The 19,289-nt window shown below is 44.0% G+C and overlaps 2 protein-coding genes across 3 annotated transcripts; both read left to right on the plus strand.

The window, feature by feature from the left end:
- Positions 1-387: 387 nt before the first annotated feature.
- tpi1b (triosephosphate isomerase 1b) lies at positions 388-7,713 on the plus strand. Its single transcript, XM_083661341.1, has 7 exons — positions 388-574; positions 3,383-3,506; positions 3,984-4,068; positions 4,231-4,363; positions 5,179-5,264; positions 6,483-6,570; positions 7,010-7,713. The coding sequence occupies exons 1-7, from the start codon at positions 466-468 to the stop codon at positions 7,126-7,128; spliced, it is 744 nt and encodes a 247-aa protein (XP_083517467.1). The 5' UTR covers positions 388-465; the 3' UTR covers positions 7,129-7,713.
- A 2,201-nt stretch (positions 7,714-9,914) lies between these two features.
- Positions 9,915-14,581, plus strand: LOC310798738 (uncharacterized protein). Of its 2 annotated transcripts, none has more exons than XM_083661291.1 (3): positions 9,915-10,108; positions 10,246-10,397; positions 13,808-14,581. In XM_083661291.1, the coding sequence occupies exons 1-3, from the start codon at positions 9,937-9,939 to the stop codon at positions 14,309-14,311; spliced, it is 828 nt and encodes a 275-aa protein (XP_083517417.1). In that variant the 5' UTR covers positions 9,915-9,936; the 3' UTR covers positions 14,312-14,581. The 2 variants fall into 2 exon arrangements, with proteins under 2 accessions (XP_083517417.1, XP_083517418.1); XM_083661292.1 differs by having other exon boundaries at positions 10,249-10,397.
- Positions 14,582-19,289: the final 4,708 nt, after the last annotated feature.

Consider the following 19,289-nt stretch of genomic DNA (forward strand, 5'->3'; position numbering starts at 1 on the left):
AGCGGGCGAGCCTAGGAATCGAGCGTGTGTAGCGCACGAGATGCCTAGTGCGCAAAACTGGCAAATTAGTGGCCAAAATGACTCAAGACATGTTCAGCACCATGGAGAGCTACAGAGTGGAGGAGCCAGAGGAGCCCAATATGCTCCAGAGTGGAGGAGGGAGGCCACAGGTGAGCTGAGTTGGCCAGTTAATAACACACAAAAAACACGAAGAAGCTTACGGAGGGAACTTGAAGGCACCATGACATTTGCTCCTCCCCTTCTTGTCAAAATGGGGAAACGCTTGTGCGGGCGTGTCGCCACCAACCAATAACGCTTGCGGAAAGGAGGGGTTATAATTTCCTCTGTTCATAAATGCACTCCGTAGCTCCTGCACGTCCGCTCTCTTGCCCCAGATGATAGTAGACCTTGTTGGACTGTCGGCACCGTTTTGAAGGCCCAGCAAGCACCCACACAACCGCAATCATGAGCAGGAAATTCTTCGTTGGTGGAAACTGGAAGATGAACGGGGACAAGAAAAGCCTCGGCGAGCTCATGAAGATCATGAACACCGCCACGCTGGATCCCAACGTCGGTACGTGAATTGGAACATTTCGTAACCAGCACTCCTTTGATCATGTAACATTTAGTGCTTAGTTGATAATCACATTTCCAAACACGATGCTTGTTGTAATTTTTCTTCTTTAAAGTTAATTCTGTAACAAGCGTTTAGCCTACTCCATCCATCAATCGTCAAAATGGCTCTGTGGTTCAATGAATGAATGTGATCGTAGCATCACCGCATCTGCTTCATCGTTTTATCTGCTTATACCGTCTGGCTTAATTAATACCTTAATTAATTAAGTTACATCGCAGTGTTTAGAGCGAGCGGTGCAGTCCTTTCCTTTCCCCACGTCACCCGAGCTTACACAAGAAGACCCCGAATAGAGAATTGCACGGACAGATCATGGACGCTCATTGGATTTGCAGCTAGTGTTTGTGTTATGTGTGCGTTTGAAGCTGCACGTAGCCCTTCAGCCAACCAACAAGCCGCAGCTGTGAAAGGGTGATCCGATCGCTGGGCGGAAATGTCAATGTGAATCCGTGGGATAGACATTTGCCCTGTTGCACTTCGCGTCCTACAAACTGGCAACCAACTGCACGCCGCTGCAGTAGGCCTATTATATTAATAATTATTTTTTTATTCAGTGCATGTCACATGATGGCCCGCTTCCGCAGTCATCACTGACCTCTGCCAATATCCTCTTATGCAACTGTGGTCTTGTTCACAGTGCACACCCCGATTGAGCACAGTCGTCGGGGGCTTCGATCTACGTCTAACATATGGTTCTCAACGTGGTGTCCGGGGCCCACCAGGGGTCCCCAACAAATTGATTAATTGTTCAACTTCACCGTTATTTAATTAAGTTCACACAATTAGATTATGTAGAAGAATGGATGTTCTGTGAATAGTTTCGCTGTTATCTCTCTACCTACAATAAAGACAGCCATGGAATTCTGGACAAAATCATATCTGTCAATAAAAAATATGATCAGATTTGGGTATGAGATAGAAGATCTCATCCAACAGGGGGGTCTGTGGCCCTAATGCGCAGCCTATTAACAGAGGGGTTCGTCCTAGTTGATATCAAAAAGGTTCAGAATGACTGATATTGACTATCTTTGGAGCTTGGACCTGGCTCCATTAAAAGATCCGCCCCCTACAACTCTGGCTCAACAGTGTGTGACGCAAAAACAGTAGGCTAGAGTTTCTGTGCCAGATCAGAAAGTCGAGCAGACTTTCCCCATTGGTTTCTCCATAGACGTTAATGTCAAAGTTGAGCTGTTTTCATCCCAGATGTTAACATGTAGGATATAACTTTTTGTTGACCGTTGAACTTGAGCTGCTGCCTCCTGTTTGACCCCTGCAGAATGCAGCCATGCAGGCGACCTTTCGGAGATTGAACTCCAACCTTTATGCAGAGGGGACGGTCTATGGCCCGGGATAAATGACCTTTACCAAACCCACAGTGACATGAGGTGTTTAATATAGACTCCTGTAACCTCAAGATATAGTTACATTGTGAATGTCAGTGTCTTGACTTACTCAGGGTATCCGCGGGGTCTTGAAAAGTATTAAAAGTTGAGAAATCAATTTAGGGAAAATCAAGACCCTTGAAAAGTATTAAAAAGTCTTAGGTCAATTTCAGAGACTCTTTAAATGTGTTATTTTTTTCGATGTGAATAGATATGTTTTCATGACGTTCATTTGCGCTGAGTTAAAAATAATTTGCATGCTTTTAAAATAAATAATGTAACGTTGCATGCATGTGACAGTGTGTCCGTGTGGGGGTGTGCGCCAAGTGGTGCTCTGCTTTAACTCCCTGCCGTGGGCGTCCCCCCCCCCCTCTCTTTCACTCATTCAGAGCTTCAACACAACGAACATGTGAGCGCATGCAGTCTTGTCCGGTCTTGTCTTGGACATGCACAGAGAGCGAAATATGGAATTATTTATCCATATTATCCCGACTTCAAAGAGCAACAGGCCTGATATACAGTATGGTCTTAGATGTTGGATATGGTAATATGGCGATGCGGCATATTACAGTGTATTGATACAGTGCATAGAAGTTATGGCAAACTAAGACCATTTAGTTTTGCAATCTCAAACTCAAAATGTATAGTAAGTGTTAGTTAAAGGGTTGTCGCTGATTGTAACCGGGTTACCGCTCGAAGTGGCGATGGGGTCTTGAAATGTATTGGAAGGGTCTTGAAAAAGGTCTCGAAAAGTATTGAATTTAAGTTCAGGATTGCTGCATATACCCTGTTACTGTACTCTGCTTGAACTGTGGAGAATGTACTCCTGTTGACTCAGGAGAAATCGAAGGTTGAGAGATAAATGTGCAGATATTTCTAAATGTTCACACGTTTATAAATATTAGGTCTTCTGCAGTGCAAACATTTGATCTTGATAGTAACACAGTGCAGCTACAACATTGCAGTTTCTATGAATTCTAACAGATATATCATGAACATATTTAGCAACCCTAAGTAGTAATCGCTGATGTTTTCTTGATTTTTGTTTTGATTTATTTTTTAAATTTTATTCTTAGTATCAAGATCACCAAGACTGTAAATTTGTTGGAGGACCATGGCATCGTCGCATTAGCGTTGCTGTTGGAAAAGTTGTGCAAGTACTTAGACTTGTATGTGGTAAGAGTTCAGGCAGGCGGCAGTGTGGTCCAGGCCAGGGGTTAGAGAGACTGTCCCTCAACTGGCAGACACGGTTTCAAGCCCCCCATTTTTTTGTGTGTGCAAGTATTCACCCAGCTGAAGAGTATTTGAGCAAGACTCTCCCCTGCCAGCTCCAGGGAATCTAAGTGCTCTTTTCTCCCTCTCACAGAGGTGGTGTGTGGTGCCCCAACCATCTACCTGGACTTTGCCAGGTCCACGCTGGATGCCAAGATTGGTGTGGCCGCTCAGAACTGCTACAAAGTTGCCAAGGGTGCCTTCACTGGGGAGACCAGGTAGGGCCTTCACTGGGGAGATCAGGTAGGGCTTCACTGGGGAGACCAGGTAGATCCTTCACTGGAGAGATCAGGTAGGGCCTTCACTGGAGAGATCAGGTAGGGCCTTCACTGGGGAGACCAGGTAGGGCCTTCACTGGGGAGACCAGGTAGGGTCTGCACCCATTAGAGGAACACAGTCAGTCATGATGCTCTATAAATATGGTTGCATGGAAAGAGCTCCTAATACCACATCATGCAAATACCCGAGATGCAGAAAAGTAGCTTCACGATGCAGGCAATTAATGCAAAATGCTGTGATCACCTCGCAAAATCGTACGGCTTGCAAGGTTATGAAAAAAGCCCCAGCAGCATGAAATCCTGTTCATTTATTATGTTAGAAAATATGTAATTTATAGCGCAATTTCAGTTATCTCTGTCACTGAAGTGGATTATCCTTATTTTGTGTTTTAATGTACGACTATTTTCCATTTCCAGCCCTGCGATGATCAAGGACTGCGGAGTTAACTGGGTGATCCTGGGACACTCCGAGAGGCGCCACGTCTTCGGAGAGAGTGACGAGGTAATCCTACATGATCTTGTCTCTGATGTAATAGTTAATATAATTATGCATTACGCATGACTGCTCAACCTGACAGTAATGAGTGGGATAGACTACAACAACACTGTCTGTCTGTGCTTTGTAGCGCCACGTCATTAGATGCTGATGTGTTTTCTCTGATAGCTCATAGGTCAGAAGACGGCCCACGCTCTGGAGAACGGTCTCTGTGTGATCGCCTGCATCGGCGAGAAGCTGGATGAGAGAGAGGCGGGCATCACAGAGAAGGTCGTCTTCGCTCAGACCAAAGTCATCGCAGGTACCAAACTATGGACAATCCCACCATAGAGACAGTCCGCATGTCTGGGAACGCCCACAAAATGTTAAACGGCTGGCGCACGAGTGGGGTAAAACCGCCCATATATCTCATGGGCTGACTCACCAAAAGACGGTGCTGCGGCTCTAAACTACATGTTTGGGGGTTCTAGAGCAGAACACAAGACGTCTGCTCAGATGTGCGTTTACTGCGGTGGTTAAATCCCTGATCGTGTCTGCCTGGGCTGGGCTATCAGCTAAATTCTAACTTTGCTGAATGGATAGAACTGGGGTTTTTACCCCACCCTGACCACGCCCCCAGCCAGGCTGAGCCAGCTAACCAGCGTCTATGACGAGACGTGGCCTCAGCCTATAGAATCATATGGGAATGGACTGAGTCGAATAGTTGTAATACACATTCCAGGTGGAGTTTTTATCACAAGGTTGACTGTTTAATTAAATGAGAGAATGTCCATGCTGGAAAGCACACAAAAAAAGTTGTGAAATATCGCCTCAAGTCTTATCATATCAGAATCAGAATCACTTTTATTGCCACAGTATGCAAGTTACATACGAGGAATTTGTCTTAGTGTCTGTATGCAGCGTAGCGGTCACATCAATATACAGAGATAAGAAGTAGGAAGATAACTAAAGACAATCACAAAGTTGCAATCAAATCGAGTAAATATATACAATATGTACATGAGTGGTGAAGTGTTCTGTGGATGATAAATATGAATTTACGTTGGATTTACATGAGGTTTACAGACTTGAGTTAAATAGACGTTAAATAAACGTTCAATATCTCTCTTTTCCCAGACAATGTAAAGGACTGGAGCAAGGTGGTGCTCGCCTATGAGCCTGTGTGGGCCATCGGCACCGGCAAGACCGCTTCCCCACAGCAGGTGAGTGTTGGAAACGACTGAACATTTAGCTCGGGGGTTGTGAAAAAGTCAACTTTCGGTTGTTATCCGTGATCACGTATGTTGTTTCAACATAGCATATAACACATTACAGGCGTTTCCACTGACGTATCTTTCCTTTTCTGTTGTCAAGACGACTGCAAGAATATAGTGACGTTGATTGAGGGTCAAAATGCTAACTGCATAGAAATTCTTCTTAGCCAGTTAGCATTTTGTGACCATCGATCAGTTGTTCATTATACTTTTTATGCAGTCGTCTGACTACAGAAACGGAAAGATATCTCGGTGACGACACCTGCATTGTTATACGCCATGTCAGATGTCTTTATATTGATAACTTAGTGGACAGATTTAGTCAAAACGACTGAGTGTTGTTGAGTGTGTTACTGAATGCAGTGAAATAAAAAGTGTTCTTATTGTGTCACTGACCACACGGCTGTGCACAAAGCACTTTAGGTTAAGATTTGCCTTAGAGTTAAGGTCCTTACACATCAAGAGCGATGCGAATATACGGCACGAAATTGCGATGCGAGTTTTGACCCACCTGTCAATCACAGCCACAGATGTGTACACGTCGGAAGCGAATTTCTGATAAATCGACCGTGGTTCGAAAAAATAAACACTGCAATAACGCTGGGCGAAACTTCGCCGTTGGTATGCACGGTTGCATTGACTGATATAGGTTCGGAAAATATTATTGACGTGCGAATTAATCGCACGGAAAAAACGTGCTCGGTGTGTAAGGACCTTTAGAGTTAAGGTGTCCATAAAATAGACTCGGCTGCACAAAACACCCTTAAATCTTGTGTTTGTTTTCCTTCAAATGGTTAACCTTATGGAGAAGATGTAAGGGTGTTTTGTGCAGCCGATTCTATTTTATGGACACCTTAACTCTGACTCTAAGGGAAATCTTTTAACCTAAGGTGCTTTGTGCAACTGGGCCCAGGCTCCTGCAAGACAGGGCCAGGAGAGTGGGAGGGTCATCACAAAATCTAAAATCTTATCAGACGGGGGGACCCTGAGACAAAATCAAATGTGGTTCCATGGTCTAATTTGTGTCAGTTTAGGGGTCCTTGACATGAAACGGTTTGAGAACCACTGACTGATCTCTACGACGAAGCAGAAGTACGTTGGCCATGTTGGTGGTGAAAGGGTTCCATAGCTCACCATGGTGGTTGTGTTTCCTGTGTGATCTCTCAGGCCCAGGAGGTCCATGCGAAGCTGAGGGAGTGGGTGAAGACCAACGTGTCCGAGGCTGTGGCCAACTCTGTGAGGATCATCTATGGAGGTCAGTTATAGAGACACTGCGTGAAATAGGCCACGCCCATCACGGGGGAAAAGCTCCGTTCATTCCCACACACCAGCGTCATTTTCCTTGAATTAAACAGAGCTAAAAGCTGTTGTGTGGTGGGGCCGCGCAGACAACAAATGTAAAAAATCGCCAGTTCAAGTTTTTTTGTACTCCTGAGCAAAACAAGGAAGCCATTGAGAATTGGCGAGAAGAAAAATGTGGCTCTAGCTGTCAAGGAAGTAAGTTGGAGTGTTCATCTTCCGTATATACGATCTTTTTCTGCAACATGCAACCATGCACGTGACATAGGAGAACGCCAGGATTGGAGGCGGGGTTTCCGTTTTCCCCCGTCTTGGGCGTAGCTCCTGAATGATGACGCGTTACGCAGTGTCTCTATCCCTCCTCTCATCATCACCGCGTCCTTGTGTCTCCTCAGGCTCTGTGACGGGTGGCACCTGCAAGGAGCTCGCCTCCCAGAAGGACGTGGACGGCTTCCTGGTGGGCGGAGCCTCCCTCAAGGCGGAGTTCGTTGACATCATCAACGCCAAGGTGTAAAGAGACCGCGGGGCCAGATCAGAGGCCACCAACTCGATTCAGTTTCATAATCACTTAACCTCAGCACTTAGAACAGTCCTCTTCCCCCGTTTATTTTATTTTTTATTCCACGTATTTGTGTAACGTCATTCCCTTCGTTTTTTGGTATTTTATTTTGAAAAAAAGGGACAGGTTGGCACATGCACTGCACTGAAAAGAGTGAAGTCCACTGAGATAGCGTGTGTGCATACTGTACTAACTATCCACACGAGTGCTCAAAGCTGTAAGGACAAATACACCTCGAGGTGGACACGCAGGCCCATGCCTTTACTTGAAAAGCGTACGGACTTTGGTGTATAGTCGTGTCACAGCTAATGGTCGATCACATTTACTTTGTCTTTGTAATATACTGTAGTGTGTCTCTTTGTGTGTGACTATGATGTTTTTGTGGCATACGCCTCCCCTGTAGACGTGCATGATCCACTCCCGTATTGGCTCTTTTGCCAAGAGGGAAGTATCCATTTCATGTGAATCGTTTTGTGTCATGGCCGATGGTGGGTATGATATGGGGAGGAAGGCCGTAAAGGAAACATGATAATAAACCGTTATAGAGACTGGTTCAATGTGTCGTCTTCAGTTTTTTTGTTTGTTTTAGTCACTGCAGTTTTGTTTATGGCCGGGATGGAATCATAATCTGTGGTATTCCATATTATTAACCCATTGATACCTGATGCAGCATTTGCGTGTATATCCCTCATTGGTGTGTGTATCCCTTTAAGACCGCGAACCACATGGCCGCGGTTCGCGGTCTTAAAGGGATACACACACAACTGCTGCATCAGGTATCAATGGGTTAATGGGATGATTTATACCAAAATATATCAAACCCCCATACAAAAGGCAAAAATCACTGGTATTCTTCTGAGGACTGGACAGAGGGTGTCACGTTACAGTAAGTGAACTCCTGTTAAGACAAAGCCGTGCACTGAGGCATTTGACTTTGCTATATTTATCCTGGCACTTAACTGAAATGGCCGGATCGTTTGACTCACAGCAGCCAAGGCGCCATTTATTAGAAAACTAGCTGTGCTAAGCACTCACAGGCGCAGATATCAGAATAAGACTATTTGTGAGTGGCTAATGAAACCGAGTCAAATTGACCCGAGGACAATTAAGGTTAAGAGTTTTTTGAACTGTGAATCATAAGCTGCTCTAGTGGAGTCCCAGAATAAAATAATAAAATATAGGACTGGAAATTGGCATAAGTCCCCTTTAAAATCAGAATTCTGACTGAATTCAGTATTCTGACCTGGGACCTGTCTACATCCTTCCTGAATGTCATACTCGGTGCCACCCTTGCTTGAGTCTGTGCCCACCATGACCAGCCCAGTCTGGATAATAATGCAACTGAATCTCTCCTAAGTTGCATTATCTATAAAATTCAAGACTAAACTGTATTGTCTGCAGTGTCTGTGCTCCCTCTGCCATTTATGTTTGGATGCAATGTGGGTGTGTAATGTCTCTCCCTCAGACTGGTGTTTAGGGCATTTTAAGTTGGAGTTCAGTTTGGCTCAGGTTGAAGTCAAAACTCCATTTAGACTGTTTGTCTTCAGTAAACTCTAGATTAGATCTAGAGACACATATTTGCCTTTGTCCGGTTTACCTTTTCACTGTGTCTGTCGACCAGTGTTGGGCAAGTTACTTTCAAAATGTAATATACTACATATTACTAGTTACTTTCATTTGAAAGTAATAAGTTACTTTACAAAATTACTGTCTGTGTAGAGTAACTCGTTACTTATTACACTACTTTTGCATTACTTTCACTAAAATAACAGCAGTAGCAGAATGACATCGCCGACCTGGAACCATCCTGAAAAATAATTTCAACCGCCTTGAAGTCAGTGTAAACAATCCAAAATTCTAAATGTTATTCTTTTCCTTTGTTATTGTCATCTGTAGTGGTTATTTGCATAAAAACACTTTGATGTTTGATTAGGAAATGATTGTATCTTTTTTAAATATGTGCTGTGATTTAATAAAATGTAACTCAATTTGTAACTTGAGTTACTTGACAAAGTAACTGGTATAATATTACTGAAATCCTATAAGTAATAAGTTATATTACTGAGTTACAGCTAAAAGTAATATATTACATGTAATATGTTACTTTTGTAATGAGTTACCCCCAACACTGCTGTCGACACAACCACTGAACTTCCACCAAACACTAGTCTGGGCACCTTCCACCCCGCTTTTTGTCATGGGGCGTAAACCACGGAACCAGAATGAACACCGGAAGGCAGTGCGCCAAAAAACATCTGTGTTGCTGTTAGCTTGATGTCTCTTCCCTCGATTAATTGTCTGATGCAAAGCTTCTGTATTGGCTTAAAAGATGTGAAATTGTGAATCCGCAATGTTTTTAAAAGAACTTCGGTACGTCCATCTTTTGTTTTGTTGTTTGCCGTTCTGATACTTGGGTCAAATTGTCAAGTTAACGTGAAAGTTGACGAGCTAGAAACGCTGCCATCCGGTCTAGGGCGGGCTCTAGGCCGGAACCAGTAGGGTGACAAAATCAATTGTGGGCGGGAGCCAGGCTCTTTCTCGCCGAGAAGAGCCTGGTGACGCGAGGTTAACCAAACACAATACTGTGTATTATTTCCACCCCGTTCCAGCAGGGGGCGATAGTGCAGCACCTTCGCTGTTCTGCGTGGCAGGCAGTCTCTCATGTCCGTGTTTACAAGCGAAGCGTGACGCTCATAGTGGAGTCGCAAGAGCTACCCTGCGTATCGCCAGCGTGAGCAAAAGCTATCAATTGTCCCAGAGAAAATGGCCAAAATGCAGTCACTAAAAGCGTTTCTCAATGAGAGATTGATAGCAGCGGCCGAGGAGATATTCGGAGCGGTTGAAAAGACAATAGCAGAATACAAAGAAGAAATGTCTCGGTCAAAAGACCTGGAAATCAGTCGTCTACGGATGCAGCTGAAGCTTCTGAAGTCAGGTTGGTTTTTTTTTTAATGATGTGCTTTGCTGCGCTATGGCGCTGCGTGAAAACAAAACTGCGTGCGATTTTGAATTATTTTTTATTTTATGTTGCATAGGCAAATAATGTCATCTCCTCCGTTGTGTTTTTCCTAGTAGTCCCTCGGTCGGATAGCGTTAGGTGTCCCGGAGCACAGCAGCAGCACTCCCACCATCACCACCACCACCACCAGCAGCAGCAGCAGCTCCATCAATCACTCCCTGCTGCTGTCCAGGCTGCAGTGGAGCCTGCTGAGCCACAGCCAGAGGTGGGTAGTACTCAAGTACATTTACTATGTATTTATAGTAATACATAATACTATTTATGTATTGAGACCCCCTCCCCTTGACTGTCCCTTGCACATATATGACGACTGTAGTCCCAGAAGTTACCCTACTAACTGTACTCCGTATATTTTATTTAATATACTTGTGCAGTAGTTAGGGTCACAGAGCGTTCCAATAGGCAATAAGGGGGAAAATGCTGTTCAAAACGCTCTCCGACGTCCGATTGCAGATCCGAAGATTATGACAGTCCTCCTACGGAAGCCGGTGCTGTTAAAATGATACTCAGGGCTTAAAATTCACTTTGCAAACTGGGGGGGAATACCCCCCTTATGTTCTTCAGATAGGGGGGATTTATAGATTTTGGGGGGGATCTATAGACTTTGGGGGGGATTTTTTCAGCTGATACTATAACCGACAAATATCTGCTTCTCCTGTCCAATAAGCGATAATAATTTCACATTTTTGTATTTAAAAAAGATAGTTCACCTGTAGTTTATGTACACCTGAGTCTAAATTACTATGGCTTTTGTCATTGTGTTTTTATCTGCAGACTAAGCAGTCATAGGCTTTCGGTTCTATCAAAGCCTTTATTTTTTGTATGAGTGATACACTACTAAAACACTCACATCATATTATATCAGAAGTATTCTTTGTTTTGCATTCACAATAGTGATGTCAGTTAGATTTGGTTACATCTGCCTTTCTTACTGTCATGTTACTGGCAAAGAGGTTTGAATTTTGCATTGGGGAGAGTTCTATTGAAGTGAATGGGCAGGCATGGGAACTGGGAAGTCTGTCCCACTATAAACCATTATCAGTGTCGTTCCACTTTATTGAAAATGTTCCCACCTGATTAAAGAAAAGACATTATGTGATGTTGACTGATGTTTTTATGTATTACATAACATATTACATTTTTTCTTTAATCATGTGGAAGCATTTTTCAATCAAGGTTTATAGAGGGACTGACTTACCCTGCAATTTAACGTTAGCTCCCGTTAGCCACTGTAACTTATGGAGCCACCGACCGACACAAAACCTGGACGTTTCATTTCGGGTAAAGCATGAGTTTTTTTTTATATGGATTACACCAGCTCTGGGAGTATGAAGTTCTTTGAATGCGTGGATATTTGGTCACAAGAAGCGGTTTGCTGCTTGCCGAGTGGGGAGGCTACGCTTGAAGCAACGTTCAGCAGCCAGCAAAACAGTCTGTCGTCAAATGTGTCCGACCAGTTCTCCGTAACGTTGGTTCCGCACCGTTGGCTTAACATAACATCAGCGCATAAACAATTGCGTGACTTCTCCCACATTATAAATGACAAATCTGTGGGAATTGACAAAAATATGCGTGATTCTCGCAATCCCGCGCCAAATTTTAAGCCCTGATACTGCTGCGCGAATCAACCGTTCAAAAGCAGTCTTTCCACAGCCTGCGCTGAATTTACAGCAGGGTGTGTTTGATCTCACTATCATCGTGCACCGCTTGCACGCGGCGAGCAAACGCATGCAGTCACACGGAGACGGCGGCTCAGTCAGTGATCAACGCAAATCCAGCGCACCTGGGAAGCAAAACATGTCATGAAATACTCAAACTCCCAAGGTTCCTGTCGGCACTAGGAAGCTTCTCCTCTCCTAAATATACGACACAGGCTGTGGAAAGACTGCTTTTAAACGGTTGTTTCACGCAGCAGTATCATTTTAACAGCACCGGCTAAATTTCTGGCTTCCATAGGGGGACTATCATATCTTCGGATCTGCAATCGGACGTCGGAGACGGGTAGGAGAGCGTTCCAATGGTCAATAAGGGGTTATTGCCTATTGGTTAATTGGTTAATTAATGTGACCCTAACTACTGCACGAGTATATGAAATATAATATACGGTCACTTCTGGGGCTAATAGGACTGTAAAAGCGCTTGTCCCATCTATCCAGACATGTCCCTGAATGTTGCGCATGAGTGTGAATATTGAATATCACTAGTGGTCTTGTCCCAGTAATTTACTGGGAACTGTTTGAAAAGGGCTTAATATTGGGCAAGTCTATTCACCTTATGTAGCCACGCCCATTTGACCTGGTTGTGTGGCCGTATCAAAACTTCCGGCTAAAAATAATAATAAAATAAAATAAAAAATGGCTGCGCTGCTCCAATATCATCTAACTCTGAATTAACTAATAATTTAGCCAATTGTATGTAACATACCAAATAAAAGAAAACGGCAATGTCTAAGAATGCAACGCCATGTAACTGGCTCGTTAAGTCTCGCATTCCAGGGAATTACGTTAACGTCTGCGGGTCTTTATTGACGTTAATGGCTTGCGCTGCTATCGCGCTGCCTCGGAGGAGAGAAAACTATCTGAAGCTTTCTTTGTTGGAGTCCAGGTATGTTTTACAAGAAAGTGCTCGTCATTGTCGACGATAACGTTATCTGACCAGTGGATACTCGCTTGCTTGCTGTGTACCGGCTCAAAGTAGTAGGCTACGTTATTTATTTTACCCCTTCACTGTCCGCTCCAAAAACAACTCTTTTATTTTGCGCCGTGACCGCCGGAAGTGTTAAAAGGACCCGGAAGAATTTGGTCCACTGTAAGGTCTGAACATAAGGTGAATAAGCCTACGTATTAAGCAGGTTAACGTTAACTAGAATGTTGGAGGATCTTTCTACTGGAGTTAATCCAAACCAAACCCATCTCATGACCTAACGTTTGCACCATTATGCTCCAGGGTTAAGACAGTGACAACGGCAACGCACCATCATACCGTCACCTTAAAGCAGCTACGAGCAAGATTTTCGATTGTTATTAAACAGTATAATTATAATATTGATGCATCACATCTTACCTATAATAGTAGCTGAGACCAAAGCCGTGTGAATCGGAGATTGCTCTCTTGATGATTATAGAGTCTGTGTCTGTCTACCGGCGGGCCGGACAAACCCGGAAGTGAAACGAAACGGTTTACGGCAGCTGACTGCCTTCAACCGTTTCGCTCTGCCTAGCAACAGACCATAAACACGGAGAACGCCATGCAGGGGCTCGCTACTCTCGCCAAAATCTCTCGGTCGTTATATTCTAACAGTTTGTTTGGAAGTCATTTTGTTATTTTGTGGTTATGGCCGAAGTGGCTGCCGCAAACCGTTTCATTTCACTTCCTGATCTGCCCCGGCCGCAGACAGACTAATCGTCAAGACAACACTGGCCGATTCACTCGGGGTTCAAGCGAGACTACTCGGCGTTGGTCTCGTCTACTATCAGAGGTAAAATGAGGCATCGATATAAAATTTAGACAATCGAAATAACAATCGAAAAGCTTGCTCGTAGCTGCTTTAATAAGTCGCATCTGGTTACTCATCAAGTACCGTTTCTGTTTACCCTATCCACCCACTGGCGACAGGACGGCAGCAGCAGCAGCATGGAGCAGGAGCATCCAGAGCCGTCGCAGCAGGTCAAGAAGGAGCAGCAGAAGGTCCACAGAGACTTCTGGATGGGACACGACGAAGAGCAGCTCGAGGGGCTGGAGTCGGACATCAAAGAGTTCATCTCGTCTCCTCCCGGTCTGAAGGGAGGTCTGCAAGACCCCACCTTACCCTTCCACCCGTACCACATCAACGGCGAGGAAAACAAAGAGAAGCCGTACTGTTGCTCTGTCTGTGAAAAACGTTTCAGCAATTGCTCCCACCTGGCGGCGCACATCAGGACACACACGGGGGAAAGGCCGTACAGATGCGACATATGCAGGAAGACGTTCGTGACGACGAGCGCTCTGAACAGACACCAGACGATTCACACAGAAGGAAAGCAGTTTGTGTGTAATTACTGTGGGAAATGCTTCAAATGGATGGAGTCCCTCGGCAGGCACATGAGAAGCGTGCATAAGAGGGAGAATCTGCCTATATGACTCTTTACCTTTGGGCTATTATAAATACACTATTGTTCACTGTGCTAGCTGTTGTTGTTTTGTATGTTACCCAGTGTTGTTTTATTATTCGAGAAAATGAGACGCCCGTCAAGTGCGAACAAAGCTAATAGCGCTCTTTTCCACGTTTAGCTGTGAATTATGTTGGTTAATATGCATGCGATCGAATGTATAGGCCTCAATGAACCTTGTGTACAAAAACATCAGTTGCAGTAATTACATGCAAAATAAATGGTATAATACACTCACGACATCACCGACATAAACTTTTGTAACCACAGATTATGGTCACTTTATTCTTGCAGAATAAATTGTGAATACTCTCAGAATAGCAGTTGTTTTGTTTTCTCGAATGCATTTCACACACAGGAGATGCCAGCTGCTGCTTCTCTCTGGTGCACTGATGCAGGACTCGGGAGCATAAGAAGGGGGCAGTGCCACTCTGCTCCAGCAGGTGGCAGTAACAGCATTTCATTCATGTTTTGACCTGGTTTTGACATTCATTCAGTAGTGTCCAGACTCCAGACCATTAGTTGAATGTATAAGTGGGTGTATAGACAGAAGGTATCTACCTCTTTTCTGGGAATTGAGAGTATGCTCAGCTATTAGCCTACTTACCATGCAAGTATGTAGGATGGTGGGGCCACAGTCTACCTGCTTTATCTCAAGAGTATACCCACCTCCTCTGCTACAGTGACAGGGGTTTCCAGGGAGAAGAGCTTGTCTGTCTGTCTCTACCCTGCCGAGATAACTGGAAGAGTTAAACCTCTGGTCGGAAAAGTAATTCAGTTACTAACTTCTAATTCACTTAAATAACAATAAGGCTAAGTAGTAATTTTTCTGATCACCTCCTGGAAACCTCTCAAGGACGTCTATGGGGCCCTGAACCGCAGCTTTGTTACTGCTGGTTCAGAGAAACGGCTACACATCCCCTGGCTGCCCCTCACTAACTGAAAATATTCAAACTTGAATTCACGCATTTTAAATGGGCAGTTAATGGGCGCATCTGAGGCGATCATCTGGAACGTTAAATATTAGCAGCATTAGGAAAACATTTGAGGAAGATGCTATCATTAGATGCTTGGAGACAGAGTGTAGCCGTACATTTCTTTATTCTCAGTAGTTCATTTATGATTACTTGTTTCCCTGATTCATCATATCAGGTCACTGTTGCTGAGAAGGTAAATTAATAACAGATTTACAAAAGGATATGCCAATGTTTAGTGACGTTGGTGAAAATGGGTTTGTTATTGAAATTTAACGATGCCCTGCCATGCTGGCTGTTATTCCAAGAGTATAAAGCTGCATATTGAGGCCTTGTTGTAAACTAAACACATGCACCTACATATATTTGAATCAGGCTTTGCAACAAAGGCTCTGTCTAGACAGACTGCACTACCGCTTTTAATCTGCACCTCAATATCAAGACCCTGGAGCACAACATTTTATTTTAAAGACCATTAATGAACTTATCCCCATGGCGATCAGGCAGAGATGCTCACAAGTCATTTTTTACAAGTCCAAGTCAAGTCTCAAGTCTTTGAGCTCAAGTCCAAGTCAAGTGTCTTATGGATGAGCGTCCTATCATCTGCTGCATATCATCCAGTCTGCTTAGAACACTGCATAGCTAAAACTAAGGGATTCAAAGCATGTACTGTATTATCCTCACTCCTTTATCTTTTAGCATACAATATCAGCATTGATTACATTACATTATTATTATTAGAGCTCCTTAATGTTAATACACACAAAAATAAAGATTTTTCACAAGTCCCAAATCTCAAGTCCAAGTCAAGTCTCAAGTCTTTGAGGACAAGTCTCAAGTCAAGTCTCAAGTCACTGTGTGTGTGACTTAAGTGCAACTCAAGTTCAAGTCCCCATCTCTGGGCGATGGTGGAAGTAGTGAGAGTAGTCAATGCACATTGGGGATCCAACTCTCAGCTGCAGAGGATAAGTGTGCACCTCATCATTGAAAATGAAATGCTCATAAATGAATGCGGTTGTTGTAAATTAAATGGAACTTGTGTACAAATAGGTAGCGGTGATTGTGCTTTACTGGACTTTCATTACAGTAATACCGTGACACACGTGCGGAAAAGTTGCTGAACAAATTGAACAATTATGCTAAATTGGCATTGGGCTAGAATGAAAGTTAAGCTTAATTGTTTGAGGAGCCTCTCCATTGTCAAGGACAGCAAGAGCAAACGAAAGGTTATACATAACCGAAGAAGCAATCCCAACATTACTAGATAGACTAATCAAAAGCTTATGATGCAACATTAAAAAAAGACAAGGAGCAGATGCAGAAGCGGTGGTGGTTATTGGTATTGAGGCCACAGAGACATCAAGACTAAAATAATGATGGTACCTGTGATTCTTGATAGTACACGAGATAGCTCCTATGTCAGGAAATGCTTGGGAGTCCCACAGACAAATCGGTTCGCATTGGTGCACACCTCTGAGGCCATGTTCACATTACAGGCAAATCTGATTTGCTGATAAAGTCATTAATCATCATTATCTTGATTGGTTTCCCAAATCTGATTTGGGAGTGTGTCCGTAGCACTGCCACAAATCTGATTCTCAAGTCGAATCTGTGTGTCCAGACCTAAACAGCCTATCTGCATGGGTTGCTATGGTAACGACGTGGGCGTCAGTAAATGCGTACGTTGGCGACGTGGTTTTCCTGCGCAGAAGCATTTGATGGCGAGTTCCGAGTGACCTTCAAATCAGATTTGGTGGATCTGCGCGTCCGCACTCAAGTCACATCAAGTGACACAAATCAGACTTGGAGCGTCCAGACTCATAAAACCAATCTGGATAAAGTCATTAATAGGTCACTAAAGTTCACAAATCAGATTTGGCCTCCTAGTCTGAACATGGCCTCAGTCACTGCATATGAGGAGCCTGCCTTTCCCTTTTGTTCAGGCATAGCTGCTGTTAGACATACATATTTCGTCAGGGTGAGTTTTCACCAAGGATGTACCCGCTGGCGACATAACCAAGTAAAGAAGCACTGAGAAATTAATTTGTCCGCTTATAGGAAGTATTAAAATAGTGGAAAGACTAGAGCAAGTGTTACAAATACATACTTCAGCATGTTACAAATACATACTTCAGCATGCGCTGGGACGCGTCATCAGTGATGTTAACTGGGGTCGTAAGGTGTTTCGGGTCTGTCACACATCATACACCCTCGCCCAGTAGACCCAGGTCAAGGTCAAGACGAGGTCAAGACAATAGCAATCTTCTATAATACTATAATTGGAGGATCGTCTGTCTCTCTCTCTGTCCTTTGCGTATCTTGAGAACCGTTGGTCGGATCGACGGTGTTCAATTCTGCATTCCTTCAAGCCCCAGCTGAGCTCTGTGACAATAAGTGAGAAAAGTAAACATTCCTGTAAGTAGGGTCGAGAGTTGAGGTCGAGGGTTGAGAGTGAATGGTGAGGTCAAGAATGAGGGGCAGTAAAGTAAACATTGGAGAGAGGGCAGCATGAAAGGAGCAGAGAATAGTTGGAGAAAGCAAGCAGCATTAATATTCAAGTCTGTCATGAATAAAATCAAGGGGAAATAATCAGTAGAGCTCAGTGATCTTAGTTAAGTGAGATTTCTAAGAGATTTTTACGTAGCTATAATGAGTCACGCATTCAGAAATAATATCCTCTAGTCTAGGGCAACACCACTTCCGGGAACCCCCATCCTGTCTAAGTAGGGTTCCCAGAGTAAAACCTGGCCATTTCCACCACTGCTTATGGATGAGCATCATCTGCTGCATGCCATCGAGGACCGTTGGTCGGATCGACTTCAAACTTTGGGAGTGTGCCCTATTGTGCAGTGCAGTGCCCTGTTTTCGTGCAATTCGGCATAGCGCCACCTACTGGCAACATAGAAAATGTGGTTTATCTCAAGAACCGTTAGTCCGATCGACTTCAACTTTGGGGAATGCGCTGATGGGAACCCGACACAGTGTACTGCCAAATTTCGTGCAATTCGGCACAGCGCCACCTATTGGCCACACAAAAAGTGGTTTATCTTGAGAACCGTTCAGCCGATCTATTTCAAACTATATATACCTATAATAATATATATACCTTTATAAAACGGCTCTCTCAAATCAAGCAATCTGATTGGTTCACAGCCATTGTATAAATCCCGTAACCCACTCCAATAACCCATGGCCATGGGTTATGAGTTGCCATGGCAACTCTCTTACTAAAAGGCTTTGGTTACCTCAAATGACAATGTAGAAAAAACAAATGGCGGAGACAGCTGTCAGATCCTTGTGAATCGATCTTCGCTTATAACTTTACTAATACTTCGCAGAAAATTATGTTTTGTACAAGAATAGATGCGGGCTAATGTCTTCTTTGCAAAAAAAAGGCTGTTAACCCCGCATTTAACCCCGTAACGTTAGTTGGTGTCGGGCTTTGCAGAAAGCTCTCAGCTCTCAGCTCTCAGCTTCTCAGCAAGCGCTGAGAATGCAGCGCTGCGCTCGAGCTGCGTGTCGGGCTTTCCAGAAAGCTCTCAGCTTCTCAGCAAGCGCCAGGATTGGCCAATGTCAACTTCAGTCTCCAGAACGATCCAATCAAATCACCCGCACGTTCTTGCGGTCCCGCCTCACAGTAGTGTTTCAACTGACTCTACCAGAATGCCATGCCAGTCGGACTTATAGTATTATTATTATTATTATTATATTATCATACTTGGAAACCGTTTTATAAAAGCTGCGTGTGTTGTGGCATATATCCCGCTGATCAGCTGTTATCCCACGAGGCCGCAGGCCTCGTGGGATAACTGCTGAGCAGCGGGATATATTTGCCACAACACACTGGCTCTCATGCTATATTGCTTAAGTATACTATAATTCCGGTAGTGTTTGTCTCTCTGTCCATCTCTCTGTCCTTCGCGTATCTCGAGAACCATTGGCCTGATTGACTTCAAACTTGGGGAGTGCGATAAA

This window comes from Poromitra crassiceps (assembly GCF_964638095.1).
Source record: "Poromitra crassiceps genome assembly, chromosome: 26".
NCBI lineage: Eukaryota > Metazoa > Chordata > Actinopteri > Beryciformes > Melamphaidae > Poromitra > Poromitra crassiceps.

Coding starts and splice junctions, on each gene's coding strand:
- tpi1b (XM_083661341.1), top strand. CDS start 466: ATGAGCAGGAAATTCTTCGTTGGTGGAAACTGGAAGATGAACGGGGAC. Junction 575..3,382: donor CACGCTGGATCCCAACGTCG/GTACGTGAATTG, acceptor TCCCTCTCACAG/AGGTGGTGTGTGGTGCCCCA. Junction 6,571..7,009: donor TGTGAGGATCATCTATGGAG/GTCAGTTATAGA, acceptor GTGTCTCCTCAG/GCTCTGTGACGGGTGGCACC.
- LOC310798738 (XM_083661291.1), top strand. CDS start 9,937: ATGGCCAAAATGCAGTCACTAAAAGCGTTTCTCAATGAGAGATTGATA. Junction 10,109..10,245: donor GCTGAAGCTTCTGAAGTCAG/GTTGGTTTTTTT, acceptor TGTTTTTCCTAG/TAGTCCCTCGGTCGGATAGC. Junction 10,398..13,807: donor CTGCTGAGCCACAGCCAGAG/GTGGGTAGTACT, acceptor CACTGGCGACAG/GACGGCAGCAGCAGCAGCAT.